The sequence below is a fragment of the Anolis carolinensis genome, chromosome 1, assembly GCF_035594765.1.
Source record: "Anolis carolinensis isolate JA03-04 chromosome 1, rAnoCar3.1.pri, whole genome shotgun sequence".
NCBI lineage: Eukaryota > Metazoa > Chordata > Lepidosauria > Squamata > Dactyloidae > Anolis > Anolis carolinensis.
Genome location: NC_085841.1, coordinates 102,218,764 through 102,246,486, shown reverse-complemented (window position 1 = coordinate 102,246,486; position 27,723 = coordinate 102,218,764). Strand labels below are relative to the sequence as shown.

At 41.6% G+C, this 27,723-nt stretch overlaps 2 protein-coding genes across 4 annotated transcripts in view; both read right to left on the bottom strand.

The window, feature by feature from the left end:
* The window catches only part of LOC134298835 (uncharacterized), a 483,127-nt gene extending 459,103 nt beyond the window's left edge, over window positions 1–24,024 (bottom strand). Inside the window, exon 1 of the mRNA XM_062980225.1 lies at window positions 15,679–24,024. Coding sequence (XP_062836295.1) covers window positions 17,066–17,974 — 909 coding nt within the window. The 5' untranslated portion in view covers window positions 17,975–24,024 and the 3' untranslated portion in view covers window positions 15,679–17,065. The remainder of the gene's footprint in view (window positions 1–15,678) is intronic.
* Window positions 1–27,723, bottom strand: part of pdss2 (decaprenyl diphosphate synthase subunit 2) — a 128,633-nt gene that overhangs the window by 46,553 nt on the left and 54,357 nt on the right. The window lies entirely within an intron of this gene.

Sequence of the window (27,723 nt, the reverse complement as noted above, 5' to 3'; positions counted from 1 at the left end):
GTAGATGGGATCTATGGTAAAAGAAATCAGATTTCTTACAGCCCAAGATTGAATGATTGTCTCTTTCCTTTGCATAACCAACAAAAGAAAGCATAGACTTTATGACTTCTAGACTTTAGGAGAACAGACTTCACAAAATTTAAGGATACACTAAGCATCATTCCATGGGCAGGAATACTTAATGAGAAGGGAGTTAATGATGAATGGGAGTTTCTTAAAAATGAGATACTGAAGGAACAATTGCAAACAGTGTCAACAAGGAGAAAAAATAGGATAAGTGTAAAACAACCAGAATGGATGGCCAAAGAACTTTTATCTGAGCTGAGATTTAAAAGAGACATGCACAAGAAATGGAAAAGGGGGGGGGGGGGGAAATCACCAAAGAGGAATTCAAATAAATAACCAGCATACGTAGGGAAAACATTTGTAAGGCTAAGGCACAAAATGAACTCAGGTTTGCCAAATAGATTAAAAACAATAAAAGGGGGTTCTTTGGTTATGTCAGTAGGAAAAGGAAGAAAAAGTAAATGTGTTGTCGAAGGCTTTCATGGCCGGGATCACAGGGTTGTTGTATGTCTTTCGGGCTGTGTGGCCATGTTCCAGAAGCATTCTCTCCTGACGTTTCGCCCACATCTATGGCAGGCATCCTCAGAGGTTGTGAGGTATGGAGAAAACTAAGCAAAGAGGTTAATATACATCTGTGGAAAGTCTAGGGTGAGAGAGGTCAGTATGAATGTTGTGTAGTTAATCACTTTAATTAGCATTGAAAAGCTTATCTGCTGTCTTCTTCCTGCCTCTGGGGCATCCTTTGTTTAGAGTCGTTAACTGCCCTTGGTTGATTCATGTCTGGAAATCCTCTGTTTTCAGAGTATTGCTTTTTATTTACTGTTCTGATTTTTGAGTTTTGTAATACTGGTAGCCAGATTTTGTTCAAAAAGTAAATGGTAGGGCCTCTGCGTGAAGAGGGTGGTGAAATGCTAAGAGGGGATAGGGAAAAGGCAGAGCTGTTCAACCCCTTCTTTGACTCAGTCTTCCTCCAAAAGGAGATTGGTGTTCAACCTGACTAGTATGAAGTCAAAGATATAATAGGGGATATGCAACCCAAAATAGGTGAAGTAGTAGTCCAGGAATGCCTCACTACTCTAAATGAATTAAAGACTCCAAAATGAGATGAACTACATCCAGTATTGAAGGAACTAGCAGAAGTTGTTTTAGAACCACTGGCAATAATCTTTGAGAATTCTCGGAGAACAGGAGAAGTCACAGCAGACTGGATGAGGGCAAATGTTGTCCCTATCTTCAAGTAAGGGAAAAAAGAGGACCAAACAATTACCATCCAGTCCGTTTGATATCAATACCAGGAAAGATTCTGGAGGCGATCATTAAGGAGGCAGTCAGCAATCACTTAGAAGGAAATGCTGTGATTACTAAAAATCAACACTAAATTCTCAAAAACAAGTTACGCCCAACTAATCCTATCTCTTTTTTGATAGAGTTACAAGCTTGGTAGATACAAGTAATGCTGTGGATGTAGCCTATCTTGATTTCAGTAAGGCCTTTGACAAAGTCCCCCATGACCTTCCTGCAAACAAACTAGTCAAATGTGGGCTAGGCAATGCTACTATTAGGTGGATCTGTAATTGGCTAAGCGACCGAACCCAAAGGGTGGTCAGCAATGGTTCCTCTTCATACTGGAAAGAATTGACTAGTAGCTGCAAGGTTCGGTCCTGGGCCCAGTACTGTTCAATATCTTTATTAATGGCTTAGATGAAGGCTTAGAAGGCATGCTTATCAAGTTTGCAGATGACACCAAATTAGGAGGGATAGCTAATACTCCAGAGGACAGGATCAGGATTCAAAATGACCTTAACAGATTAGACAGCTGGACCAAAAATAACAAAATGAATTTCAAAAAGGACAAATGTATATTTTTAATTCATAATGTATTTTAATAGTTTTAACTGTTTTATGTGCTGTTTTATATTGGTTTGTATGGGCATCTAATTGTTGCCACAGTTGTAAGCCGCCCTGAGTCCCTTCGGGTGAGAAGGGCAGGATATAAATGTGAGAAATAAATAAATAAATGTAAGATACTACACTTAGGCAGAAAAAAAATGAAATACAAAGATACAGGATGGATGATGCCTGGCTTGACAACAGTACATGTAAATAAGATATTGGAGTCTTCATGGACAAGTTAAACATGTGATATAGCAGTTAAAAAAGCCAGTGGGATTTTGGGCTGCATTAAAAAGAGTATAGTGTCCAGATCGAGGGAAGTTATTGATAATAAGTTATTAATGTTCAATTTTTTCATTTACATTTTTTTTACTGTTGTGTGTTTTTAAGCATAGAATTGAATGTTTGCCTGTCCTCCACGTTTGCCGGCATGGCCCAGCTGGAGTGGCAGAAGCCGGACCTGGGCGCCTCTTCCAGGCTCTTGCTGCTGCCGCCAGCCTTCACTCTCTCACCCACCCTCCCTCACTCACTTATCCGGCAGGAGCAGCGTTCCTTCTTCTCTGGCTGCAGAGCAAGGGCAGCCAGAGCAACATGGCGGGCCCGGAGCAAAGGCCCAGCTGGCGCTGGAAGGGAAGGGTTCACTAGCTCCCTGGGGCTTGCAAGGGGGGAAAGGCCACATAACAATTACAATAATGTATAAATATTAATATTAAAATAGTGTCTCTACTTCACGGATTTCCACTTATCGCGGGAGGTCCTGGAACAGAACCCCCACGATAAGTGATGGAACACTGTATTATTATTATTACAGTAGAGTCTCACTTATCCAACATAAACGGGCCAGTAGAACGTTGGATAAGCGAATATCTTGGATAATAAGGAGGGATTAAGGAGAAGCTTATTAAACATCAAATTAGGTTATGATTTTACAAATTAAGCACCAAACATCATGTTATACAACAAATTTGACAGAAAAAGTAGTTCAATATGCAATAATGCTATGTAGTAATTACTGTATTTACGAATTTAGCACCAAAGTATCACGATGTATTTCAAACATTGACTACAAAAATGTGTCGGATAATCCAGAACGTTGGATAAGCGAATGTTGGATAAGTGAGACTCTACTGTATTATTATTTGGCTAGACATCACCTGAAATACTGTGTCCAGTTCTGGGCATCACAGTTCAAAAGAGATATTGACAAGCTGGAAGGTGTCCAGAGGAGGGCAACTAAAATGATCAAAAGTCTGGAGACCATGCCCTATGAAGAGCATCTTAAAGAGCTGGGTATGTATAGCCTGCAGAAGAGAAGGTTGAGAGGAGACAGGATAGCTATGTATAAATATGTGAAAGGATGCCATAAGGAAGAGGGAGCAAGCTTGTTTTCTGCTGCCCTGGAAATGAGGACCCGGAGCAATGGGTTCAAATTACAGAAAAGGAAACTGTCCCTCAAGGATTCTATTACTTCTACTTCATTCACCAGCTCAACCCCAATGGTTTTGGTAAAAACAAAAATAGTTACCCTGGATTGACCTTGCTTAGCTCCTAAGATCAGATAGGACCTGGTGCCTTTGAGATATTCAGGCCTACTTCTGAGAGAGAGAGAAAGAGAGAGAGAGAGAGAGAGAGAGAGAGAGAGAGAGAGAGAGAGAGAGAGAGAGAGAGATAAAACTCCTCCTCCTCCTTTCTCTAAAAATATGTTGAAGACTATATCTTGCAATACCTTTTGTTCCAACATGAATCAGAAGAAAGTAACTGGTGGGCTGGATGAGTTGTATCACACTGTGACATCATAGATATTTACCCTGATAAACAGCACAGTTCTTATCATCATCATCATCATCATCATCATCATCATCATCATCATCATCATCAATTATGTGTTCATTTTTGTTCTTATTTTTCTTATAAATCACCATACACAGCAATCGCTTTGTATGGTGATTTACAAGAAAAAGAACAACAAAAACTAAATTCACTGCCCTTAGGCTTGTAATCTTAGGAGACAGCACATAAGGAAAGGACATTAGGAATCATTAGAGCTTCCGATGTGACTCTATGGTCAACCTCCAGCAGAAATAGATCGAACATTTGAGCTGGAAGACCCAGAAATTCAGAGAGAGGTGTTCTTGCAGGTAAAACATGTAATGTTATTTAAGTTCATGTTTGTACTGTGGAGAAGAAATACAGAAGGTGTATAAAAATCCTTCAGGGTATAGTTCTTTAAATACTGAGGTTCTTGCTAGAATATATTTCTCACCTATCCAGCACATAAACAAGCTAAATTCTCCCCAGAAAGTATTCTGTCTTCTACTTCATGGTTTTAATTGAGCTTTGGAATTCAGGAAAAAGAAATAAATTTGTGTACCATTGCTTTTACTGCTGCAGCAAATGCTTGAGTGGCCAATAAGCTAAAAATCATCTGGAGAAGCTGCTAATAGGAAAGATTAAGATGTCTTTGATCACCTTCTATGTAAAGTGACAGAGAGATCAGTAATGTATTTCCCTGTTTCATGATTAACAAGCCTTAAAATATTTTCTGGAATTAGAGTTTAAGGAAGGAGGACTGTAATTTGTAAATTATTCACGTATCCCTGCTTGGAACAAACTGAATCTGACAAATAAACTTGTAAAACTTGCCATCATTGAACTTCATATTTTGTAATACCCTTTATATTGGTGTGACAGACAATCAATATTAATAACACTGACTTGGTTTATTATATTTTAACTTCAATAATAGGAAAATAAAATGCTTGCCATGGAACATCAGATTACTGATCAATTTAGTATTGTTTTATATAGGTGGGCAGCAACTCTCCTCAGCTGGAAGTTCCAGCATCTATACATTCTTTGAGAAAAACAATGACAATTATTTGTCACTGGGTCCTCTTATAACCTACACCTTTACAAATTGTAGGAATGAAAAGTGCAGAAATTATTTTTGTTGGTTTGGTTTTCAGCATTGTAAATACTACATAATTCTAGAATGGGGGACGTCACTCTTCACAATAGGCTATGCTGGCTGGGATTGCTAGGAGCTGCACTTAAATAACATCCACACAGTTTCCTACTCCTGTCCTGGAAGCATTTCAGTGCACCATCATTATGCAGTCAAGTAATGGAAAGGAAGTACAGTGGAGCAAATTTCAAGGGGGCATTCTTCAAAGCAATGACATCTTTAGCTCTGGAAGCTGCTTATCAGCGCTCACCACCTTACCAATGGTGATGTCTGAAACCATGCCAGAAGGAGAGGCGGGAAAGAGAAGAAGCCTTTTCACTCTTGGGAAGGTGCTGTTGTCCTCCACAGAACTAGGGCTATGCTAGTTGCAACTGCAAGATTAGAATTAATTTCTGATCAGAACCAGCACCTCTCCAACTTCAGGACCTTCATACTTGGTTGTTACCCTTTTGATTTCCCTTTGTGGAGATCCAGGGATGGGCCATCTACTCCTTATTTGGACAGAAGTTGAAGAGTGAAGAGGCAGTTTTGTGAGATAGTATTACCCAATGTGGGTTGACCTCCAGAGTTCCTGAATGAGAAGCAGGGATTGGAGGGAAGAACGGAGATTACTTTGATGAAGATGAGTACTGTGATTACTAGGTCTGACCTGCTTTGTGGCACTTTGCTTATATTTTTATGTTGACCTTACATGTCCATGAATTAATCTCATGGAAAGAAGGTGGAATAGGATGTCCCTACTGGGTAGAGGAAGACATGATGCTGTGAGTTGGACATGCCAGGTCAGTTAAATGCAGGATAGATATTTGAAATCTATTATGGATTCTGGTCCTTCCCCCATCCTTCCCAATTCATGTTGTCCTGTGAGGCTGGATTCTGTTTGCTGATACTGCTGCTGAATGCCAAATTAGCCCATAATATATCAGCTACCACCCAGGACTTGGTTGCAAATCAAGCGGTTGACATGGTATGCACTGCAGATAACTGGGCAACTAAGCTTGGGAGAATCGACTTGTATCAACTTTGTCCAACTAGGTACTCAGTACAGCACTAACCCGGATTGGGATAGTGGAGGAGACGGGAGTTGAATTCTGTCTCCCATACAAGGAAACCAATCTGAAGGAAATCCCTCTGATTTAACATTGGTTCTGAAGGTTTGCACCTTGTGATAGTCGAAACAGACAGTAGGGGATGCTACTAGTGTAGTCTGCACTCACTATCAAGAAGCTTTCTCAGCTAGGCTGGCTGACATGGTTTGAAGATGGAAATCCCCAGGATTCCCATCTTGTAGAGACATTAAAAATCCATGCAAAGACTGTCCTAGTGAGGTGTATTTAAAACTTCATAGCTACTGTGTCAGCTGTGGGGATACCTCAGTATAGCATTGGCACAACATATGTGGGAGGACATATTTTAGAACTATGTTTTTATACAGGAAAAAATAGGCAATGACCTGGTGCTAGGTGTGGGTCAACAAACCTGGGTTTGTGACCACATCACATTCTTGTGTACTTTGATGGAGAAACAGAAAAGTGCACCCGTAGGGGTTAGAGGCCAGCAAAAAGGGGCAATTTTCCGCTACTTATGGAATATGAAAAAGTCCTAAAACTCTAGGGGATTTTCTGGCTGTACGGCTGGCAATCTGGTCGATCTTGGCCTCACTATGGAACAGTGAGATGGAATGGGCCACCACATCTACATGTTCAATGCAGTACTTTAGAGTCTGTGATTCTCTTTGGTTTACAGAAGATCTATAGACAATGAAATAGAGTGCAGGTGGTATATGTTGCAGACAATAACTAGAGTGCAGGTGGTATATGTTGCAGAGGAAGCAAAAATGAAAATAATTGAGGACTTCTTGTGAGCCTAATATGAGTCATTCCACTGGTGTCATTCAGCTCCCAACTGAAAACATGTTTTTTTTTCTTTGAGGCCAAGTTGGTTTTATCCAAATCCACATATGTGTTGTAGTTTAAAATTGCTTTAACTGGTTTTAAATTATCTTGTTTTAATCAATTTTCACTATTTTAAACGCTTTTAAACTGTTTTAATTGATTGAATTGAATGATATCCTAATATCCTCAGATACTGGGAAGGATATAAATATTTTTTTTAAAAAATTAAAAATCTGCCACAGCACTAGAACAACTTATAGCAAACAAGGCTGGATGCTTCTTATCTTTTTCCTGGTGGAACTTCTATGCCATATTAGCTCCTTAAACTGTAACCACTCTATGTAAGATTGTATTTTTCATTAAAAAGCTTAAAAGTGCACCGTAACTGTCTACAGAATTTTTCAGTGTGTTAAACAAGTAGAACTTTAAAGAAGTGTATTTCTAAGAAAATACGCATAATACTGCAATCATGCTGATCCTTATAAATTAGCTATTATGTTACACACTACTGCTCTCTGTTCTGTGCACATATGTGCCTATGTTTTTGGACTCTTCTTGAATTCATGATTATGGAGACCCTCAGTCTTCAAAAATTACAAGGACACCACACGGATTATAGAGATGACTAAATACATTTTAAAGACTGTACACAACAGAATTGGGAAAGAACTCAGCTTGAGACCTGACAGTCATTATGGGAAAGCTGCACTGTCCTAGACAACACAAATTGTTTTATGCTGTCTTATGTTTTATGCTAGTTCTTTATATCCCACCCTTTCCCTAGCATAAGACCCAATCTTTCTACAGATTTCAGAATTAAGGCTAATTAGACTTCTGTATATACTTGTATATGAGTCAACCTCATATATAAATTGAAGGCAGGTTTTGATGTTAAAATTATGGATTTTGATATGAACCATGGATAAGCTGAACGTAAGGCACAAAAACATTCAAATCAATTTAATGGAGACATAAAGTTGTCAGCGCCACTCCAAGGGCTCAGCCGCCCTTTGCTACTGCCACTCATTTCTTGCTCAGGCATTCAAAAATATATTTTTTGCCACTCTGCCATTCTAAAAGAACACCAATCCCCTCTATTCTCCCCCATTTGTTTTGCAGCTTGACCAGAAGGAGAGAGGTAGCAGGTGGCAATTCAGCCTTTCAGCACACCTATTTCCACTTCTGATTAAGATCAGTCAAGCTGTTGCCTTCCCAAACCCTGCAATGCTTTCACCCTCAGAAGCCAGAATGGTAGGCTCACTTGCTTATATACACCCCTCAGAAACCCTCACTGAAGCCAGGCTCCAAAGCGCATGTCACCATGGCCAAACTGCAAGCCACTAACATCTGTCCTAAATGGTGCCTTACTATCTCTTTGGTTTTTCTTTTCTTCTGCCTTCCTTTGCGAATTCTAGAAGAGAAGGAAGGGAGCTGATGCGACATCGTTGTGGTAAAATGTCACATATTTTTTCTTCCCAGCCACTAAGTGGAGTGAGACATTCCTTGATGGTTTCCCCAAGCATTCACTTGAAGCCACCTGTTCCTCAGTTCAACCCTGAACAAGATTCGGACTCAAATCATAGAATCATAGAATAGTAGAGTTGGAAGAGACCACATGGGCCATCCAGTCCAACCCCCTGATAAGAAGCAGGAAATCGCATTCAAAACACCCCCGACAGATGGCCATCCAGCCTCTGCTTAAAAGCCTCCAAAGAAGGAGCCTCCACCACGGCCCCGGGGAGAGAGTTCCACTGTCGAACAGCTCTCACAGTGAGGAAGTTCTTCCTGATTGGGTTTTGAGCAAAGTACCTGCCCTGGTACAGTGAAGACTTCTGACTTTCAGAAACAAACACATTCCATTTTTACAGCATTTGAATTTCAATTTTCTAGCAAATTCTCTACCAGTATTTCTTCTCAATGAGGTTACAGCTCTTTGTAAAGCATTTAAGGCTATTCAACAGGAACTTTTAAAATGCTGCAAAAGCTGCATCAAGAAAGAAGTAGGAAAGCCTGCTCAGGAAGCAGAACTCTGCTACTATTCTCACGATCTGAAATAGTCTCTCTGTTTGTAAACTGGAATCTAATGGTACCATTCAGAGTCATTAATACGGACTCTTGACCTAATCACTAACTGCAAAAACACCTTTTCTAAATGATAAATGGTGCTTCCAAACTTTTTTCCACATTTCGCTCATTGTTCATGTTCTTGTTTTGTGTCTTTAAATTGTTTCTGACTTATGATGACCAGAAGGCCCCTATCATTGGGTTTTCTTGGTTAGATTTGTTCAGAAGGGGTTGCCTTTGCCTTCCTCTGAGTGAGTGAGACTTGTCCAGGGTCACCCAGTCAGTTTCCATGGCTGAGCAGGGATTTGAACCCTGGTTTCCAGAGTCATAGTTCAGTGCTCAAACCACTACACAACACTGACTCCATTGTTAATCTTACTACTCTGTAAACATACTGAAGTTCATGTATTCTACATAGTTTCAAATCATAGTTTTATTTTCTATCTTTTTTCAAAAATACTATTTTAAAAAACGGAGGGCAATCTTAATTTAGGAGAATTGTATGTACATATTGAAATTTATGAAAGAACTGAGTTACTGTTGACACTGGGGTGGTGTCAGTATACTGTGCTAATTATGTCTGTGCCACTATTTTCATTTTATCAGATAGCAATGCTTATCTTCCTATTTCTATATACTGCCACTAAACACTGTGGAAAGAAATGGAAGATTACATGAAATTCAATCCTTGGCCACCCAGGTCAAAGAAAAATAAATTTCAGGTCAAATCTGACATGCTGCTAATGTGACTCTTATTAGGAATCCGCTGTAATTATAAACAAACACAAGCTGACCTCAAAAGTAGAAGGATGATGTGTACCAGGGGAATACCCAATATGTCATTACTGCAAATGGTGAATTGTATGCAACTTAGAATCCCTTCAATGGGGCCAATTAAAATCTAATATTTATTTGACAGCATTGTACATTCAACATGGAAGAAGTCACATTTCAATGTTACACATGACTTACTTTCATTCTCAAATGAAATATATTAGCTTGAATTAAAATTCAGCACACAGCTACCAGATGCAGAAATCATTTTTAGCAAATATAACAATGCTTAGGCAAAATCAGGAAAGCTGCATTTCAAAAATCAGGGAAGCTGCACTGAAAACTCTTGTTATCCAGCAGATAATGAGATCTGCCCTCTGTCATTTTCTGAAGAGACAAAGCTTTAATTTGGAGAACAGAAAATGTTTTGCCCTACAGCAAAAAAAAAAAAAAAACAAAACAAAAAAACCCACAAGTACTGGCAATTTTTTAGTGTGGTTCGCTTCTTAGCTGTGTAGTATGATATGCCACCTATGCCATGTAGGAGAACACACAATGCATTGAATCTAGTTTCTTTGTTGACTGGCCACTTTCACTTTGTGGTATCTATATGTGGCTGTGCTTTGGCCATAGAAGAGTGCACTGAAATGCAAAGACTCTTTCTATAAAAAAAGGCCTATACAGCATTTTGTTGATCTATACCCATGCACTATAAAGTAAACGAAGCTACAAATAGCTTTGGAGATATTGTCAGAGCGCGCGGTTTGGATAAACACACATGCAGTGGAAGATCAACGAAGAATCACTGGCACTAATAAATAGGCTGAAGCCTGTTTGGCTTTCTACAAAAGATTTACTAACAAACGGAAAAACTCTCAAGACGATATATGCATACAGAGTGCAAATAGGCAGAGAGCAGAGGGCAGAGGGGAGAACAGATAACACAGCAAGCTATTTATAATCACCTCTGCTGTCTGATGCAATACACAGTTAACTCTTTACACACTCGCATAGTGGACAGCAGACAGCATGATGCAATCTCCAGCTCACATTGCAACACTATAACTCAATTACATTTAAACAACTCTATATACAATCATTCCCACTTCAACAATTTCCCCTCTTTAAATGTAATTTAGTCATCACAGTTATATACACAGCTCGAACACATTTCAATCATCTTCTTTTACATGTATGGGGAACACTTTCACAAGTTTACAATTCATTACACACAATCACCAACAACTATAGACTCATTCTTCAACAATTACAAATCTACCTCTACTAACAAAATCTTTTGCCACAGGTGTTTTATGAAACTTCATTGGATCATATGCATATGGTACTAAAGCATATCTCTTCTTCTCTACACTAACATGACTCAAATTTACCTCTTCTTTAGCTTCTTGTTTCACCTGTGTGTCTACACCTTTGTTACTAGATCTTCTTTTTGTTCCTTGTTTCTTTGGTGTACCTTGAATTGCTTTCTTCGGTGTTGTGCATTCTAATTTCACTGACTCAATTACTTTCTTAGATGTTTCATCACTTTCTACATTGACTTTAGCTCGCTGAAAACCATGTAACTTATCTACATTGGAATGTATGTTATTCCAATCTCTGGGTCTTTCAAAATAAGCCATCTTTGACAATTTCACTTTGGTAGGTGTGTCTAAGAACTTGTAAGACTTTTTACTGTACCCAATGAATGTCATTTCTTTGTATTTTTCTTTCTTATTTGCTCTCTCACTGGCTGGGATGACTATATTTGCTCTCTGGCCAAATATTCTCAAAAATTTGTAATTTGGTACATGATCATACAACTTTCGAAAAGGAAAGTCTTGGACACACTCATCCCACAGCCTATTTGTCAAATAATTACATGTGTGTAACACTTCTGGCCAATAATTGTTAGCTATATGACTGTCTTTAAATATACACAATTTCATCACATTTAAAAGCTGTGCTCTTTTTTCAGCAACACCTTCTTCACCTTTTATTTGTTCAATTTCAACCCAATTAATATTCTTTGACCTTAACAATGCTTTAAATTCACTGCCACAGACTCCTGCACCTTTGTCAATTATTAAAGTGTCCAATTTCTTTTCAGACACATTTTCTACCAAACTTAGCCAATCACTCAATTTTCTAGTTGCTTCTGATAAGTCTGCAAAGAAATCTGCCACAGCTTTCTTCTGTTTTCCATCATTGATAAAGCTGTTAGATCTACAATGGCCAAAATGATGTGTGCTATGTTGTGAGGGCAATAGGAAAACTATCCCAGAAGCTTACTTCTCTGATAGGTCTATGATAACTCTCTTTAATGGTGTTCCTTGTACAGCTATCAGGAGATAGTTCATCACTGTGGTTGTTGTTGTTGTTGTTGTTGTTGTTGTTGTTGTTGTTGCTGCTGCTGCTGCTGTGTGCATTAAAGTTGTTTTCATTTTATAGTGACCCTAAGGTGAACCTCTCGTGGTGCTCTCTTAGCAAGATTTGTTTGGAGTAGATTTGCCTGAGAGAGTGTTACTTGCCCAAGGACATGTTGCTATAGAGCAGGCCCAAACTAAGGCCCGGGGGCCGGATGCGGCCCATCGAAGCCATTTATCCGGCCCCCACAGCACAAGGACAGAAGGGGGTTGAGCTAAATGACCCACGGGGTTTCTTCTTCTGTTTCAATCCTTCTTCTTCTTCTTCTTCTTCTTCTTCTTCTTATTATTATTATTATTATTATTATTATTATTATTATTATCATCATCATTGAGGCTGGGTGGCCATCTGTCAGGGGTGCTTTGCTTGTGCTTTTGGTGCACAAAGGCAGAAGGGGGTTGGACTAAATGGCCAACCCCCAACTCTCTTTATATATGATTTTTATTATTATCATTATTACTAACATTGGGGCTGGGTGACCATCTGTCAGGGGTGCTTTGCTTGTGCTTTCGGTGCACAAAGGCAGAAGGGGATTGGACTCAATGGCCCAAAGGGTCTCTTCCAACCCTCTTTATTATTGTTGTTGTTGTTGTTGTTGTTGTTGTTATTGCTCGGTGGCCAACTATAGTCCGGCCCTCCAACGGTCCAAAGGATCATGAACTGGCCCCCTGTTTAAAAGGTTTGGGGACCCCTGCTAAAGAGGTTTACAATAGGCTTTTTCTAAGTAACAGGATATAGGATCAGAACCTTTTCTGTTACTGCTGCCACAAGTTAATTGGGTTTGTTATCAACTTCTGCATAAAACAAGGCACTACATTTATAAGCTCTGAGCTTTGCATTTTGGTTAAGCTTAATGGCTTGTTGAGAGCTGAAGAAGCTGTTGCTGGGAGCAGTTATGCAGCGTCCTGAGGCTGAAGCCGTTTGAAGTGCTGATTATTTATGGCAAGACAAGAACTACCAATAACAAAGTAGAGAGATTGTCCTATTTTGCTGTGTGTTTGCATGTCATCGTTTAAAGAAGACGACTCATTGGAGATATTGTTTGTTATATTGTTTGGTGAGAACAACTCTTCTGTTTTGCTTTGTGTTTTTGTGCTATAGGGAATAGAACTAAATTTTCTTTTCTACTTTAAAGCAAAAGATTCATGTGTATTTTTAGAGTTTTTATCACACCAGGGCCCCAGGTGGCACAGTGTGTTAAAGTGCTGAACAGCTGAACTTCTGGACCACAAGGTCCCAGGTTCAAATCCTGGGAGCAGAATGAGCGCCCGCTGTTAGCCCCAGCTCCTGCCAACCTAGCAGTTCGAAAACATGCAAATGTGAGTAGATCAATAGGTACCGCTCCGGTGGGAAGGTAACGGCGTTCCATGCAGTCATGCCGGCCACACAACCTTGGAGATGTCTATGGACAACGCCAGCTCTTCGGCTTAGAAATGGAGATGAGACCCACAGAGTCGGACAGGGCTAGACTCCAGGGTCAGTCATGACTGGAATTAACGTCAGGGGAAACCTTTACCTTTTATCACACTAAGAGTAAAAGGGGCTGAGATATTCTGCGGGCTGCTATCATTATCCTGACAGGTCATCCAGTGGATTTTATGACTTAGCAGGGATCTGAATATTAGTCTGTGGAGTCCTAGTCTAATACTCAAACCACTATACCAGGTGGACAAAGTTATCCAAGATTAAAAATTAGGTTTTGATCTAAGGATAGGTAACTATTTTGTATGTCTTCAAAACAGAACAGAATTTAGCAACAATCACAAAATTGAAATATGGAGAGAAATAGAAACTGACAAATTTGCCCCTCTATATGAGAATGTTGGAAACTGCAAAAATTGCAGTGCATGGAGCAAAAGGAATATGTAACTGTAAGCAATTCTATAGTTCACCTTCTTCTTTTTTCAAGAAGGCTACCAATCTCCAGAGGCCTTTCTCCAAGAATAAACTGAATAAGAGTACATGCTTATGAATGTACATGCTTAAGAGTACATGCATGTGGAGGAAATCTAGATGTGCATATGTAAGAAGGGATAAAAATTAATCAAAATATTTTTTTAATTCAGCTTCCATTGCCTTGAGTCAGTGACACATTAGCCAATTCTTAACTCAATGTCAAAGATGTCATACGGTGAGAAGTGTAAGAAGCAGCATACAAGATCTTATACCTCTCTTTTTTAGCTCCACAGTCAAACTAACTTATTCTTAAACTCACCATGATACGCATGCCATGTCCTGTCAGTTTTATCTACACTGGTCTTTGGTAACACATCCCACACACAGTTCAAAAATACACCTGGGTCATAAACAGCCTCACAGATAGAAAGAAAACCCTTCCCAGAATAAAGCATTTTTAAAAATTTATTTATCCCTCAAACTGAGGAAACCAAAACTAGCTCATACATAGAATGATTTCTGCATAGTGATATTTATATAAACAAACTGCCTATTTGGTAATCAACATATTTATGCTTTTAGGAATATAGCATACGAAATTTCATTCACTATGTAAGTAGTGCATCTGTGCCACTAATATTTAGACAGCAGTATTGTCTTGTGGTATAGCATAAACTGGCAGATCTAAGAATCAAACATTAGTGCATCATAAAACATATCAAACCCATGTATCCTTACTGAAGTCCCAGCACTTTCATATCCAAGAGTTACAGTGGATTTATTATTATTTATTACAATATTTATATCCCGCTCTTTTCACCCAACAGGGGACTCAGGGCGGCTTACAATAAAACACACATATAAAAACTATACAATACACTATAAATCAGTTAAAAACTTAACTTACATAAGACATTTATAAAACGCATTATAAAATACAGATAAGCATGTTCAAGTTTAAAAGACTGGGTCTGTCAATTGAGTTCCAGCGTACACAATAGTAATTAATGCTGATGACCGTCACCCCGGCTTTCAAATTGATTTGGACCCGCAGCGGAGAGTTCCGCAGATCCATCACCAAAAGGAACGGAGCGGGACCGCAGCAGACTATTATTAAAAGATCTTTTTTTCTTCACTTTCCCCTTCCCTGAACTATGTAACAAATCCCCAATAAAAGTAGCATTCACTTTTAACAGTAACACTCTCTACCTGGTTATTTTGTGTCTTTCCCTGACTCCTTCTTTGGCATGAAATCCTCTCTCTCTCTCTCTCTCTAACCCGTCCGTCCTTTTGACTCTGGCTGAGGCTTCTCCGCCATAGATTAATACGGAGGACGATACAAATTGGCTCATATCTTTATCAAAATTACCCCTAGAACGCTCCTCTTTTAGTCCTAACCCTTTCTAAGGCTCCTGACTCGAAGACCACCAACGGAACCGAAATCGGTCCAGTTCTCGGCACCTCATCAGCTGACGGTCAAACGGAACCGACTGCTCTTTTCAAGCCGGACTGCTCTCTTCCAGCCTTAGCCCGGACTTTCCTCTCCCTGCGATGGTTTTAGGAGATCCCTGGTCCCTTTCTGTGAACTGGGGATGGGGGATCGCTCTCCCGCTGGGGAGACATAGTTCTCCAAGGACCCTCACCCTCCCTACAGCTGCCAGGAGGGTGCCTGGACGGGCGCACTCCACGTTTCATTCATACCTTCATAATTTTATGAAGGAGAAGAACACTCTTCCCCAGACCTATCCCTGAACTTATGAAATCTTATACTTCCAAAGACTGCAACCCACATGTGCCTCTTCCCCATGCCATCCTTCCACCACAGATGAACTCCTTTCTTCATGTATCCGTGAATTTTCATATTCTATGTACCTGGACACCCTCATGAATCACTGTTGTATGAATTTCTAATCGTTGGGCTACCTTCATGAATTATGAAATCATGCTGCTAAAACTCCATTTTTATGAATTTCCATATTGGGTTCCCCAGATGTTGTGAACTTCGTTGTTTATATCGTTGTTTATATCATTCATGATTCCCCTTTATGCAATGTAACCCACCCCTATGGATTCTCCCTTACTTCCTTGAAATCTATCTATCTGCCTATATGTATTTGTACTCTTTGGGATCCCCGGAAAATATGTATTTTTCCCAGCTGGGTTTATATTCCAACTTTATTTTATTTTTCATTTTATTTCATATAATTGCCAAGTCATGAAATCAGATAGGGAATATTTCGAAACTCCACTTGAACCCCAGGACCTGCCCCATTTCCTATGACCCAGGCTTCACTTCCCAAAAACAAAAGGATAATCTGCCACAGCTTAATCCAATCTAATTCAGATTGCATGGACAATATAGGGCCTGAGTCGCCGAATTCGGAGTATTTTGACCTAAAGGTGATTCACCCTCAAGGCAAACATTGTCATATCTCCTCCAAAAGGAAACCCAGGACATCTCAGGAAGGCGCCCTGCTGGGCCCATTTCCACCCATCCTTACTTCCACCTCTGACACCCCAAGGCATATCTGAAATCAGTGTACATGACAGGGACTCCTGATTGCTGTCATTAATCCCTTTAGAATCCGGCCGGGCAGGAATTAATCTGATCCTTCCTGCTCAGTCACTTCATTGTTTCAACAACTCCCGCCTTCTCCTCTCTGATTGGCCCGAGTGGGGACAAAAAGCAGCTCCCTATTGGGCCAGCAGAGCAAGGCGGGAAACGAAAGCCCGCCTCGTTCAACACTCTAGCCTATCCGCGATCAGATGGGCGGGGGAGCGGGGCGGGAAATTCAAGGGGCTGTCAGACTGAAACATTGTATAAATATGGCTTTATTTTGGTTATATGGTACGCTAGTAGGCTGAATGATCGCCACTAGTGTCCTTTTCAGCTGAATCGCTCAATAAAGACTCCTTGGCGGATTTTCCTTCAACTTTGGCGGACCTTCTTCATTTCGGCTCCAGGTTGTATTGCAGCTCATATTCTCCTATTGGCTCCGCCAAGGTCCGTTCTCTCAGGACCGGATCGGCTCTCTCCTTAAGGGGCCTGATCCCCTAGAAACGCGGTCGACAACAATGCTGCTGATTCTTATTCAAAAGCCTGGCCCCACAACCAAGTTTTAACCTTCCTACGGAAGGATAGGAGAGAGGGCGCCAGCCTGACTTCACTGGGGAGGGCGTTCCATAGGCAGGGAGCCACTACTGAAAAGGCCCTGTCTCTTGTCCCCGCCAGCCGCACCTGTGAGGCTGACGGGACTGCGAGCAGGGCCTCATCTGATGATCTTAAGCTTTGAGGTGGGTCGTAGCGGGAGACACGTTCGGACAGATAAGCTGGGCCGGAACCGTTTAGAGCTTTATAGGCTAAAGCCAGCACCTTGAATTGTGCTCGGTAGCTAATCGGCAGCCAGTGGAGCTGGCGTAACAGAGAAGTGGTACATTCCCTGTATGCCACTCCAGTTATTAACCTGGCAGCCTCCCGTTGGACTAATTGAAGCTTCCGAACAGTCTTCAAAGGCAGCCCCACGTAGAGTGCGTTGCAGTAGTCTAAACGGGATGTAACGAGAGCGTGGACCACCGTTGCCAAGTCTGGCTTCCCAAGGTACGGTCGCAGCTGGCGCACAAGTTTTAACTGTGCGAAGGCTCCCCTAGCCACTGCTGAGACCTGGGGCTTCAGGCTCAACGATGAGTCTAGGATTACCCCCAGACTGCAAACCTGCGCCTTCAGGGGGAGTGTGACCCCATCCAGCACAGGCTGTAACCCTATACCCTGTTCGGCCTTCCGACTGACCAGGAGGACCTCTGTCTTGTCTGGATTCAATTTCAATTTGTTGGCCCTCATCCAGTCCGACACAGCGGCCAAGCTCCGGTTCAGGACCTGAACAGCCTCCTTAGTGACAGGTGGGAAGGAGTGACAGAGCTGGACATCATCTACGTACAGATAACATTTAATATTCAGGACAATATGAACAACAGTGTTGTTTCTTGCTTTCTCCTCCATATTAGTTCCCCTAAAACTCTTTCATGCCCTCAGTAATGATCTGAAAAGGCTTCTGTGTCAAGGATCAGTTGGAAAGAAACACATTACTTCTGTTCAGGCATCCAGCTTTGGAAAGGATCTAAATCAGCAATAGGGGAAATGCTCTGCATACAGAAGATCCTAGGATCAATCCCTGGCATCTTCAAAGAAGGCAAGGCCTCCAACAATAACCCAGGTGCAGTTGCTACTCCATGTAGATGACACTGGGTTAGCTGAGGGGTAGCGGAAGCTTTTTCTGCTGAGAGTAATTTGGATATGTATAACATCGTTTGCAGGCCACACCTTTATTTATTTATTTATAGCTAGATAGATGTAAAATCACATAGGTTATTATTAGCAGTATATTGTTATAAGTTATAAAATTATATTTTAAAAATCAAATGAAAATTCAAAAAATTGCACGGCACACATGCCTAGCAACTTAAGTTCTGCCATCAAAAACAAGAGTGGAAGAAGCAGAATGTGCCTGCACAAGGGGAGGAGCCTGAAAGAGACTTGAGTCTGAATAGGAAACTGCATCTGGCCCACAGAAGGGTCAATGGGCCAGCTTGGAGGAGCAACAGGAGCCAGGTTAAGTGGGTGGACTGGGTCAGGTGCTCTTCCCTGCACTGGGTCAGACCAAATGATTTTGTGAGCCATATAAAGCCTGCAGGCCGGACATTCTCGACTCCTACATTAGGCCCTGCTGGGAAACCGATGCCAAAATCCCTGTGGGCAGAGAATTGCCTGAGAAGCAAAGATATAGTAATTAGAACTCTATTGTCCACTGGGACAGGGAAAGAGAGGAAGCAAGGAGGAAAAGGCCTAGTTAAAAAAAAAAAGCAACCTCCCCCCCCCCCCCCCAGTACTACCAATTCTACAGTTCATCTTCATCCCTGTGCTAACCCTGCAATCACAACAAACCAGGTAAAAAGCATCCACACAAATCACAGGCACAGATCCTGTGGATTGGTGCAGCACTCCTGCCAATCCAATCTCGAAAAGAACAGAAAGAGGGCCAGAGCGGGGCGGCCAGGGATTAGAATTAACCTTTGGCCTTGCCATCCTCATGTGACCTGCCACAGCTCACACACATACCAAGCAGTTTAATCTTGGTCTCTATGAAAGGCCATCAAAGGTGCTCCTTCAGCCACAACAGACAAGGCTGAGTGGACTTGGGTGCAAATTATTTAGCTTTGATTACTTTTCTTATCCTGCATTTTGGATTAGGAAGGTATTCAACATTCATTACTATAGACCCTTGAGGTTTTTTCTGTGTACTATACTGCAATTTTCTTAATGTTCATCTGAGATTCAGCTTTTGTGTGGATTGTTGGGTGGGAGACCAAGGGCCAGGCCAAAGGTATTCCCCACTCCTGAAATAGATGGATCAGTGACATGATTTTGTACAAGACTATGGTTTTGCTGATAAAAGATGATCCATTAGGAGAACTGTTCTTTAGATTGTATAAACTAAGCAAAATCCCTTTTACCAAGATCTGTTCAAACGTGTCAAGCTAAGACCTGAGGGCTGAATTCAACCCACCATGTCATTTTATGTGGCCTGCAAGGCTTTCAATGCCAAGGCAACATACATGTTTATGCAGTTTTACAACTGCAAATAGTCCTTTGAAGGCAACCATAAGGGCGATGTGGTCTTCAATGAAAATGAGTTTGACAACTCTAGTCTAGGCAATACAGCATGACCACCTTATCCAAGGATTCAATATCCATAGTATTATCTATCCATTATCCAAAATATATCTCCCCAGTACCCCAGAACTGTTGGTGGGTCTTTCTGGATCCTCCAGAGTGATTTTATGGTATGCTTCTGGCCCAAGTATAATAAAAATCAAGGGCTCATTATTATTCACAGTTTCAGGTGTCCATTTGTGTGTGTGTGTGTGTGTGCATTCCTTTTAAATTCAATTTCACTGAAATATAGCTATATCATAATTAAATTATCCAAATATGTATGTTCCTCCCATCAAATGAAACCACTATGAACATGTATTTTACCATCTTATATATGGATAGACCAAGGCTTAGAAGCCACATGAGGAACACAAATAAAGCTCCCCTCATCCAAGAACATCAAGATAGAGGCAACAATATGCCCTCTTTCTGACAATCAGGGCACACATGGCATGTTTTTGTACAGTCCCAGAATAGCATATCACACATTTGATTATATATATATATAAATGCTGCCATACATGAAACTGCACATTTTGAACTTCAGGTTGAAATTCTTACATTTTAATGTTAACAGTGAAATCCTGCCCCCCCTTCTTCACAGTATTAGGGTGTAGCATTCAAAATCCAACTGCAATTAAGCTAAGACTAACACATTTACATCTAAGATCATGGGGGTCAGACTTCCAAGCAGATTTGAAATATATTACCTTTTCCTGCACTAGTTATACAAATCTGGGGAAAATGGTAACATGATTTTTTACCAAAAGGGCACATATTTTGTTCTTTTCAGGCTACTTCCCTTAAAACCTTTCCATAATCACAGTAAGGCTTACAAGAGGGCAATCACAGGTTATGTCGCAGTGACTGAACAATTTAATGAAAAGCTGCCACAGCTAAAAATGTAATGTAACACAATGGCATACTGCGGCTTAGCTCTATAATACTGAATTGTCGGCTCTCAATTATATAGTTAGGTCAAGGTATTTCCTCACATTTGTGGCTGCACTTGGAAACTACTTGCCCATCTACACAGAAAGGCACATCTGACAACAGACCTTCAAGAGTAAGTACACTTAATTTTTTTTAATAGAGAAGCCTCAGAAGATGATAACCACCTAATAAGAAATAGTGCCATTGCACTCCACTAATAAGGAATTTAATGCAGTTCCCAGACACTTGAGTTGCAAGTGAATCAGTCATATACTCTTGCCATGAAACAGTGAATTTGAAAACCCTGATTGAACATTGGCTTTGAATCATATTAACTCAGTTGATACACAGTACACCTAAAAAGAAAAAGAAAATAGGGTCCCAGGGGAAAAAAATTGTAGCTTTGGTTAAATTTAGAGAATATTTTTTCTGAAATAATCATTTTAATGGAAACATGCTTCTTACTGGTTACTAGTGCAACAATGTTTATACCAGCAAGAACTTAGATAATTATGACACAAATTCGGTTAATTTGGTCAAAGCATAACTGTCCATTTAAGGAAGTCACACATTTTGCAGTCTTATGATCAGCGTTTCAATACATGTTCAGTTCAATGACAGTGCCATAGTTATACTGCAGTACACAGCAAAAAGGTAAATTGCAACAAGATTAGCAGCAATTGCTATATTTAATGTTATTTAAAGAATCAAAGTGTTACCTAAGGCAATTATCTTGCAGCCTTTTAATATCTTCAGGGAAAAGCCTAAGGGGAAAATAATTGACTTTGCTAATTTTACCCCTGGCAATTATAAAATAGCTTTGCATTTCATTATAACTGCAAATTTTCACATCTAATTGTCAGCATTGATAGAAGTACAACAATAAATCCATGATACAGATGCACAGACATTTGGCCATAAAACCATGGTAGAAATTGTTTGAGACTAATGGTACAAAATAATACTAAAAATCTTGGATTGCAAATTATATTGCATGCAATGATTGCAATTGCTGAAACTAATATGTGCTTCTTCAATCACTTTGAAGAAGCCTTTCATTGCTCTTAAAACTGCTAATACGTTGTAATTGATTTTGTTTGTGTTAATGTACTGCAAGACATAGGAACAGCCAGCAATATCAGACCCACCCATCTCAGATCTTTTCATCCTTTATTATGTATAACCAGAACCCATCAATTCAACATGTAACTTCACGAGGGCCTTCTCAGCCAGTTTATCATTGCCTTTATGGCTCCCGGCTAGCATCACACAATATTGCAATAAATCTCTTCACCACTCGTATGGCTATCTACTCATCTTGGCTGTAGGCAACATCTTTCCTCCCGCCTTTGCCCCCAACAACCATGGTTAAAACTGAGCTTGTCACTTCACCATACATACAGATTTTGCATTTCTATGGTACTCTCACACACGGTATGCCTATAAGGATCTGTTCCTAGGTAGTTCACTTCATGCATTGGATGAAGTAGAGTTAAGTCTACGAAAGCTTATTCTAAAAACATCTTTCTCTCAGTATCAAAGCTGCTACAAAATCTTTTTGCATGCAGCTCTAAGTATTAGGAATGCAAAACCTGAAAGCAACTTACTGTCAGAAGCAACCAAGTGGCCAGAACTCAAAAAGTTTATGTGGAATAGTTACTTTTGGGACTATAATTTATTTATTTATTTATTTATTTATTTGCGACATTTATATACCGCCCTTCTCACCCCGAAGGGGACTCAGGGCTGTTTACAAGTATATATACATACAATATATTATATTATACAACTATATTGCAATATTATAAGTAATATTGCATGTAATATAAATATACAATTATAATAGTGAATTATAATTATTATTACATTGTATTACAACATAATATTATTATTAATATTACATGTATATACAATATATTATAATATTAGTATAGTATAATATTATTATATATCATTATATCATTAAATTGATACAGGAGACATGGTGGAAAGATGTCTTCCTGGCCCCGCCTTCTTCATTCTGCTCCAGAATGGCAGTTAGACTGTGGGGGGGGGGGGAGTGCTCCCATCTGATGGTAAAGGAGACATGGTGGAAAGATGTCTTCCTGGCTCCGCCTTCTTCATTCTGCTCCAGAATGGCAGTTAGACTGGGGGGGGGGGGGGGAGTGCTCCCATCTGATGGTAAAGGAGACATGGTGGAAAGATGTCTTCCTGGCCCCGCCTTCTTCATTCTGCTCCAGAATGGCAGTTAGACTGGGGGGGGGGGGGAGTGCTCCCATCTGATGGTAAAGGAGACATGGCGGAAAGATGTCTTCCTGGCCCCGCCTTCTTCATTCTGCTCCAGAATGGCAGTTAGACTGGGGGGGGGGGGAGTGCTCCCATCTGATGGTAAAGGAGACATGGTGGAAAGATGTCTTCCTGGCCCCGCCTTCTTCATTCTGCTCCAGAATGGCAGTTAGACTGGGGGGGGGGGAGTGCTCCCATCTGATGGTAAAGGAGACATGGTGGAAAGATGTCTTCCTGGCCCCGCCTTCTTTATTCTGCTCCAGAATGGCAGTTAGACTGGGGGGGGGGGGGAGTGCTCCCATCTGATGGTAAAGGAGACATGGTGGAAAGATGTCTTCCTGGCTCCGCCTTCTTCATTCTGCTCCAGAATGGCAGTTAGACTGTGGGGGGGGGGGGGAGTGCTCCCATCTGATGGTAAAGGAGACATGGTGGAAAGATGTCTTCCTGGCCCCGCCTTCTTCATTCTGCTCCAGAATGGCAGTTAGACTGGGGGGGGGGGAGTGCTCCCATCTGATGGTAAAGGAGACATGGCGGAAAGATGTCTTCCTGGCCCCGCCTTCTTCATTCTGCTCCAGAATGGCAGTTAGACTGGGGGGGGGGGAGTGCTCCCATCTGATGGTAAAGGAGACATGGTGGAAAGATGTCTTCCTGGCCCCGCCTTCTTCATTCTGCTCCAGAATGGCAGTTAGACTGGGGGGGGGGGAGTGCTCCCATCTGATGGTAAAGGAGACATGGTGGAAAGATGTCTTCCTGGCCCCGCCTTCTTCATTCTGCTCCAGAATGGCAGTTAGACTGGGGGGGGGGAGTGCTCCCATCTGATGGTAAAGGAGACATGGTGGAAAGATGTCTTCCTGGCCCCGCCTTCTTCATTCTGCTCCAGAATGGCAGTTAGACTGGGGGGGGGGGGGGGAGTGCTCCCATCTGATGGTAAAGGAGACATGGCGGAAAGATGTCTTCCTGGCCCCGCCTTCTTCATTCTGCTCCAGAATGGCAGTTAGACTGGGGGGGGGGGGGGAGTGCTCCCATCTGATGGTAAAGGAGACATGGTGGAAAGATGTCTTCCTGGCCCCGCCTTCTTCATTCTGCTCCAGAATGGCAGTTAGACTGGGGGGGGGGGGGGGGGGAGTGCTCCCATCTGATGGTAAAGGAGACATGGTGGAAAGATGTCTTCCTGGCCCCGCCTTCTTCATTCTGCTCCAGAATGGCAGTTAGACTGTGGGGGGGGGGAGTGCTCCCATCTGATGGTAAAGGAGACATGGTGGAAAGATGTCTTCCTGGCCCCGTCTTCTTCATTCTGCTCCAGAATGGCAGTTAGACTGTGGGGGGGGGGGAGTGCTCCCATCTGATGGTAAAGGAGACATGGTGGAAAGATGTCTTCCTGGCTCCGCCTTCTTCATTCTGCTCCAGAATGGCAGTTAGACTGTGGGGGGGGGGAGTGCTCCCATCTGATGGTAAAGGAGACATGGTGGAAAGATGTCTTCCTGGCCCCGCCTTCTTCATTCTGCTCCAGAATGGCAGTTAGACTGTGGGGGGGGGGGGGGGGAGTGCTCCCATCTGATGGTAAAGGAGACATGGTGGAAAGATGTCTTCCTGGCCCCGCCTTCTTCATTCTGCTCCAGAATGGCAGTTAGACTGGGGGGGGGGGAGTGCTCCCATCTGATGGTAAAGGAGACATGGCGGAAAGATGTCTTCCTGGCCCCGCCTTCTTCATTCTGCTCCAGAATGGCAGTTAGACTGTGGGGGGGGGGGGAAGTGCTCCCATCTGATGGTAAAGGAGACATGGTGGAAAGATGTCTTCCTGGCCCCGCCTTCTTCATTCTGCTCCAGAATGGCAGTTAGACTGGGGGGGGGGGAGTGCTCCCATCTGATGGTAAAGGAGACATGGCGGAAAGATGTCTTCCTGGCCCCGCCTTCTTCATTCTGCTCCAGAATGGCAGTTAGACTGTGGGGGGGGGGGGAAGTGCTCCCATCTGATGGTAAAGGAGACATGGTGGAAAGATGTCTTCCTGGCCCCGCCTTCTTCATTCTGCTCCAGAATGGCAGTTAGACTGTGGGGGGGGGGGGGGAGTGCTCCCATCTGATGGTAATTGCCACAATCCCTCAACTAGCATGACCAAAAAGTCTGCTTTTATCACACTTTGTGTTCAAATACTTTAAAAAGTGATTCTGGTTCAGATATGACCATGTAATTCAAAATTATGAACAAAAGATTAACAAAGAATCATTTCTTTTTATTTATGCATCCTGAAGTTGTATCTGTTCCCAGGTCTACATCCAGACAAACTAGGGAGGAGATGGTTCCATTAACTCCCCAAATTACCCAAGGATCACAAACCAGCATGGAAAAGGCAAGCAGAATGCAAAAAGGCCATTGGTGGGAAGAGAACCCTTCCTAGTTACAAACCTATGATTGTGAATCTTGATAATGGAAGACTTCCCAGTTAAAGGACTTTTGTAATTACAGTTAGATATATAGAATATTCCTACTCAGATTTAAGTTCCACTCGGATCCAGAATGGTTTTTACAGACTTAATCCATTCACATTGCTATGAAATTCTATAAAGTATTACTATTTAGCTGCAGCATCATTTGAGGAAGATAAGAAAAATATTTGTAATTGTAATTACAGTCAATCAAACATGGCTGGAAATCCCTCTATTGACATTTATGCTCAACACAATAAGATCTCTGACACTGCTGGGTGTGTGTGGACATTCAGAGTGACCCTGTTATCCTTTTAACATATGTGCTCAGGCAAATGCCTGAACATAGGTTCTGGTTCTATCAGGAGACTTTTGACATCTTGCAGGCCTTTCCCATGTATAAGGAGAACAGATACTGAACACCTGAATAGGACTCCTAGCATCAAGTGTTGTGCTGTTTCAGACAAAGAGCCATGTGAAAAAGTTGATTAGTGTACATGTTTCAAGAATTAGGAACCTGCTTCTGAAGTGACAGGAACTGGTTGCTTCATCATGTTTTTTGTAAGCTACTAGAATATTCCTACTCAGATTTCAGTTCCACTGAGTTTGGTATCCCAAGATCACAGGCTTACTGTGATCCAGAATGGTTTTTACAGACTTAATCCAGTCACATTGCTATGAAATTCCATAAAGTATTACTATTTAGCTGCAGCATTATTTGAAGGAGGAAAAATATTGAGGGTGGATAAGTAATGACTTCACAGCTCTTTATACTTATAAAATGCACACACACATATAAAAAAACAAAAGCCTTACCTTTCAAAATAATACCAAGCTAAGTAAATGTATCTGTCAAATTCTTTTACAGCTTATATTCCAACTGTTCAAACTTTTAAGACACAAGAGAGACAGAACTGATAAATAAATTGGCTCTATTCTACTTATGGTATATAGGAGGTTTTAAAATATTCAAGTGTCAAAAATGTGGGAAAGTGTTAACATGTTTTGGCAGAGCTTTCAGACATGCAGCTTAATTGCTTGATAAATCAAGCAGTTCTTTTATGCTACTGTTTTCCAATGTACTATAGGTTTGATTTGTGACAAACTTGGAATAATTACATCTCTTAGTCAAAGTATTTAAAAAGAGAATAGTGAAAATTCAATAGAAGAACTGAAAATTATTTGAGGCTACTTTCAGGCTTGATTTTTTTTTAATGGACAGGTTGCTTACTTGTAACTGTGTTTCTTCGAGTGGTCATCCATGACTTCACACAACTAGGTTATACTGAGTCTGTGCAGGCCTAATGGATCTTTGCAAAGCTTTAAAGGTTCAGTTCTTGGCAGTAACCCCACCCCTCTCCTCTGGGCATAAAGGTGCCCTCTCGCCAGCAGACTCCTAAGTTCCATGCCGCCAGCTGCAGCCTTAAGGATATGGCATGGCCCAAAGGGGGGAAGGACAGGGTTGTGTGAATTCATGGATGTGTGAGTTCTACACTATCAAGTGGAGGGATGGAACGTCTGGGTAGAGGATCCTGCCCTCCGCTCTAGAGAGTAAGTCCGCTCAACAAGGAAAAGGGTGAAGGCGACCTCAGGAGGCATTGAGGAGGTTGTGTACTATGGTTGCCTGGGCCATCCCGGGGTCACATGGACACATTAATTGTTGGGTGATTTTATCTATCACTCTAGTGATTAGAGGAATCGGAGGGAAGGGTCCCTGTCCAGTCTACAATAAGGTCCCTGTAAAATCTAGCAGAAAGGTGTCCCCAGGCACCCCTGACACAGGTTTCAAGGTGCTCTTGCAGCATATAGGTCAAGCTGTTCTTCCAAGCCTGGTTGTGAAGGCTTGGCAGTGAGCATAGAATGCCACAACATGGCTCCCTCCCAGACAGAGAAGGCACCTGGAGTGGGCATCAGAGTCTGGCATCTTACTGCTGCACTGAGTACATCTTTTGAATCTGGTAATTGACATGTTGGAGGGATCAAGCAAAAACTGTGTCAAGCTGTCTGGAAGTTAGTGCACGAGAAAGATGATAAAAAGCATGAAGCAATGAAGTGAAACTAGGATATCCAAAAAGCTATCATTGCAGCACCGGATGGAAATGAACTAAGGAGCCTGCTGGCGGGTAGGCACCTTTATGCCCGGGAGAGAGGGGGTGGAGTTAACTTCCAAAATTTGAACCTGTAAAGCTTTGCAAAGATCCAGGCATATGAAACTGTCATAGGCAGTATGGCTAGAGAGCCATTTCTGTGATTGGTGCTGCAGTAAAAAAAATGCTATCATAGTAATGAGACTGTGCTGCCAGCTATACAATGGGCCCTCCGGATGCATGGAATGTGGCCCTACGGTTTTGCAGCAATTGACAAGCTGAAGCCTGTGCACTCACATTGCTGTC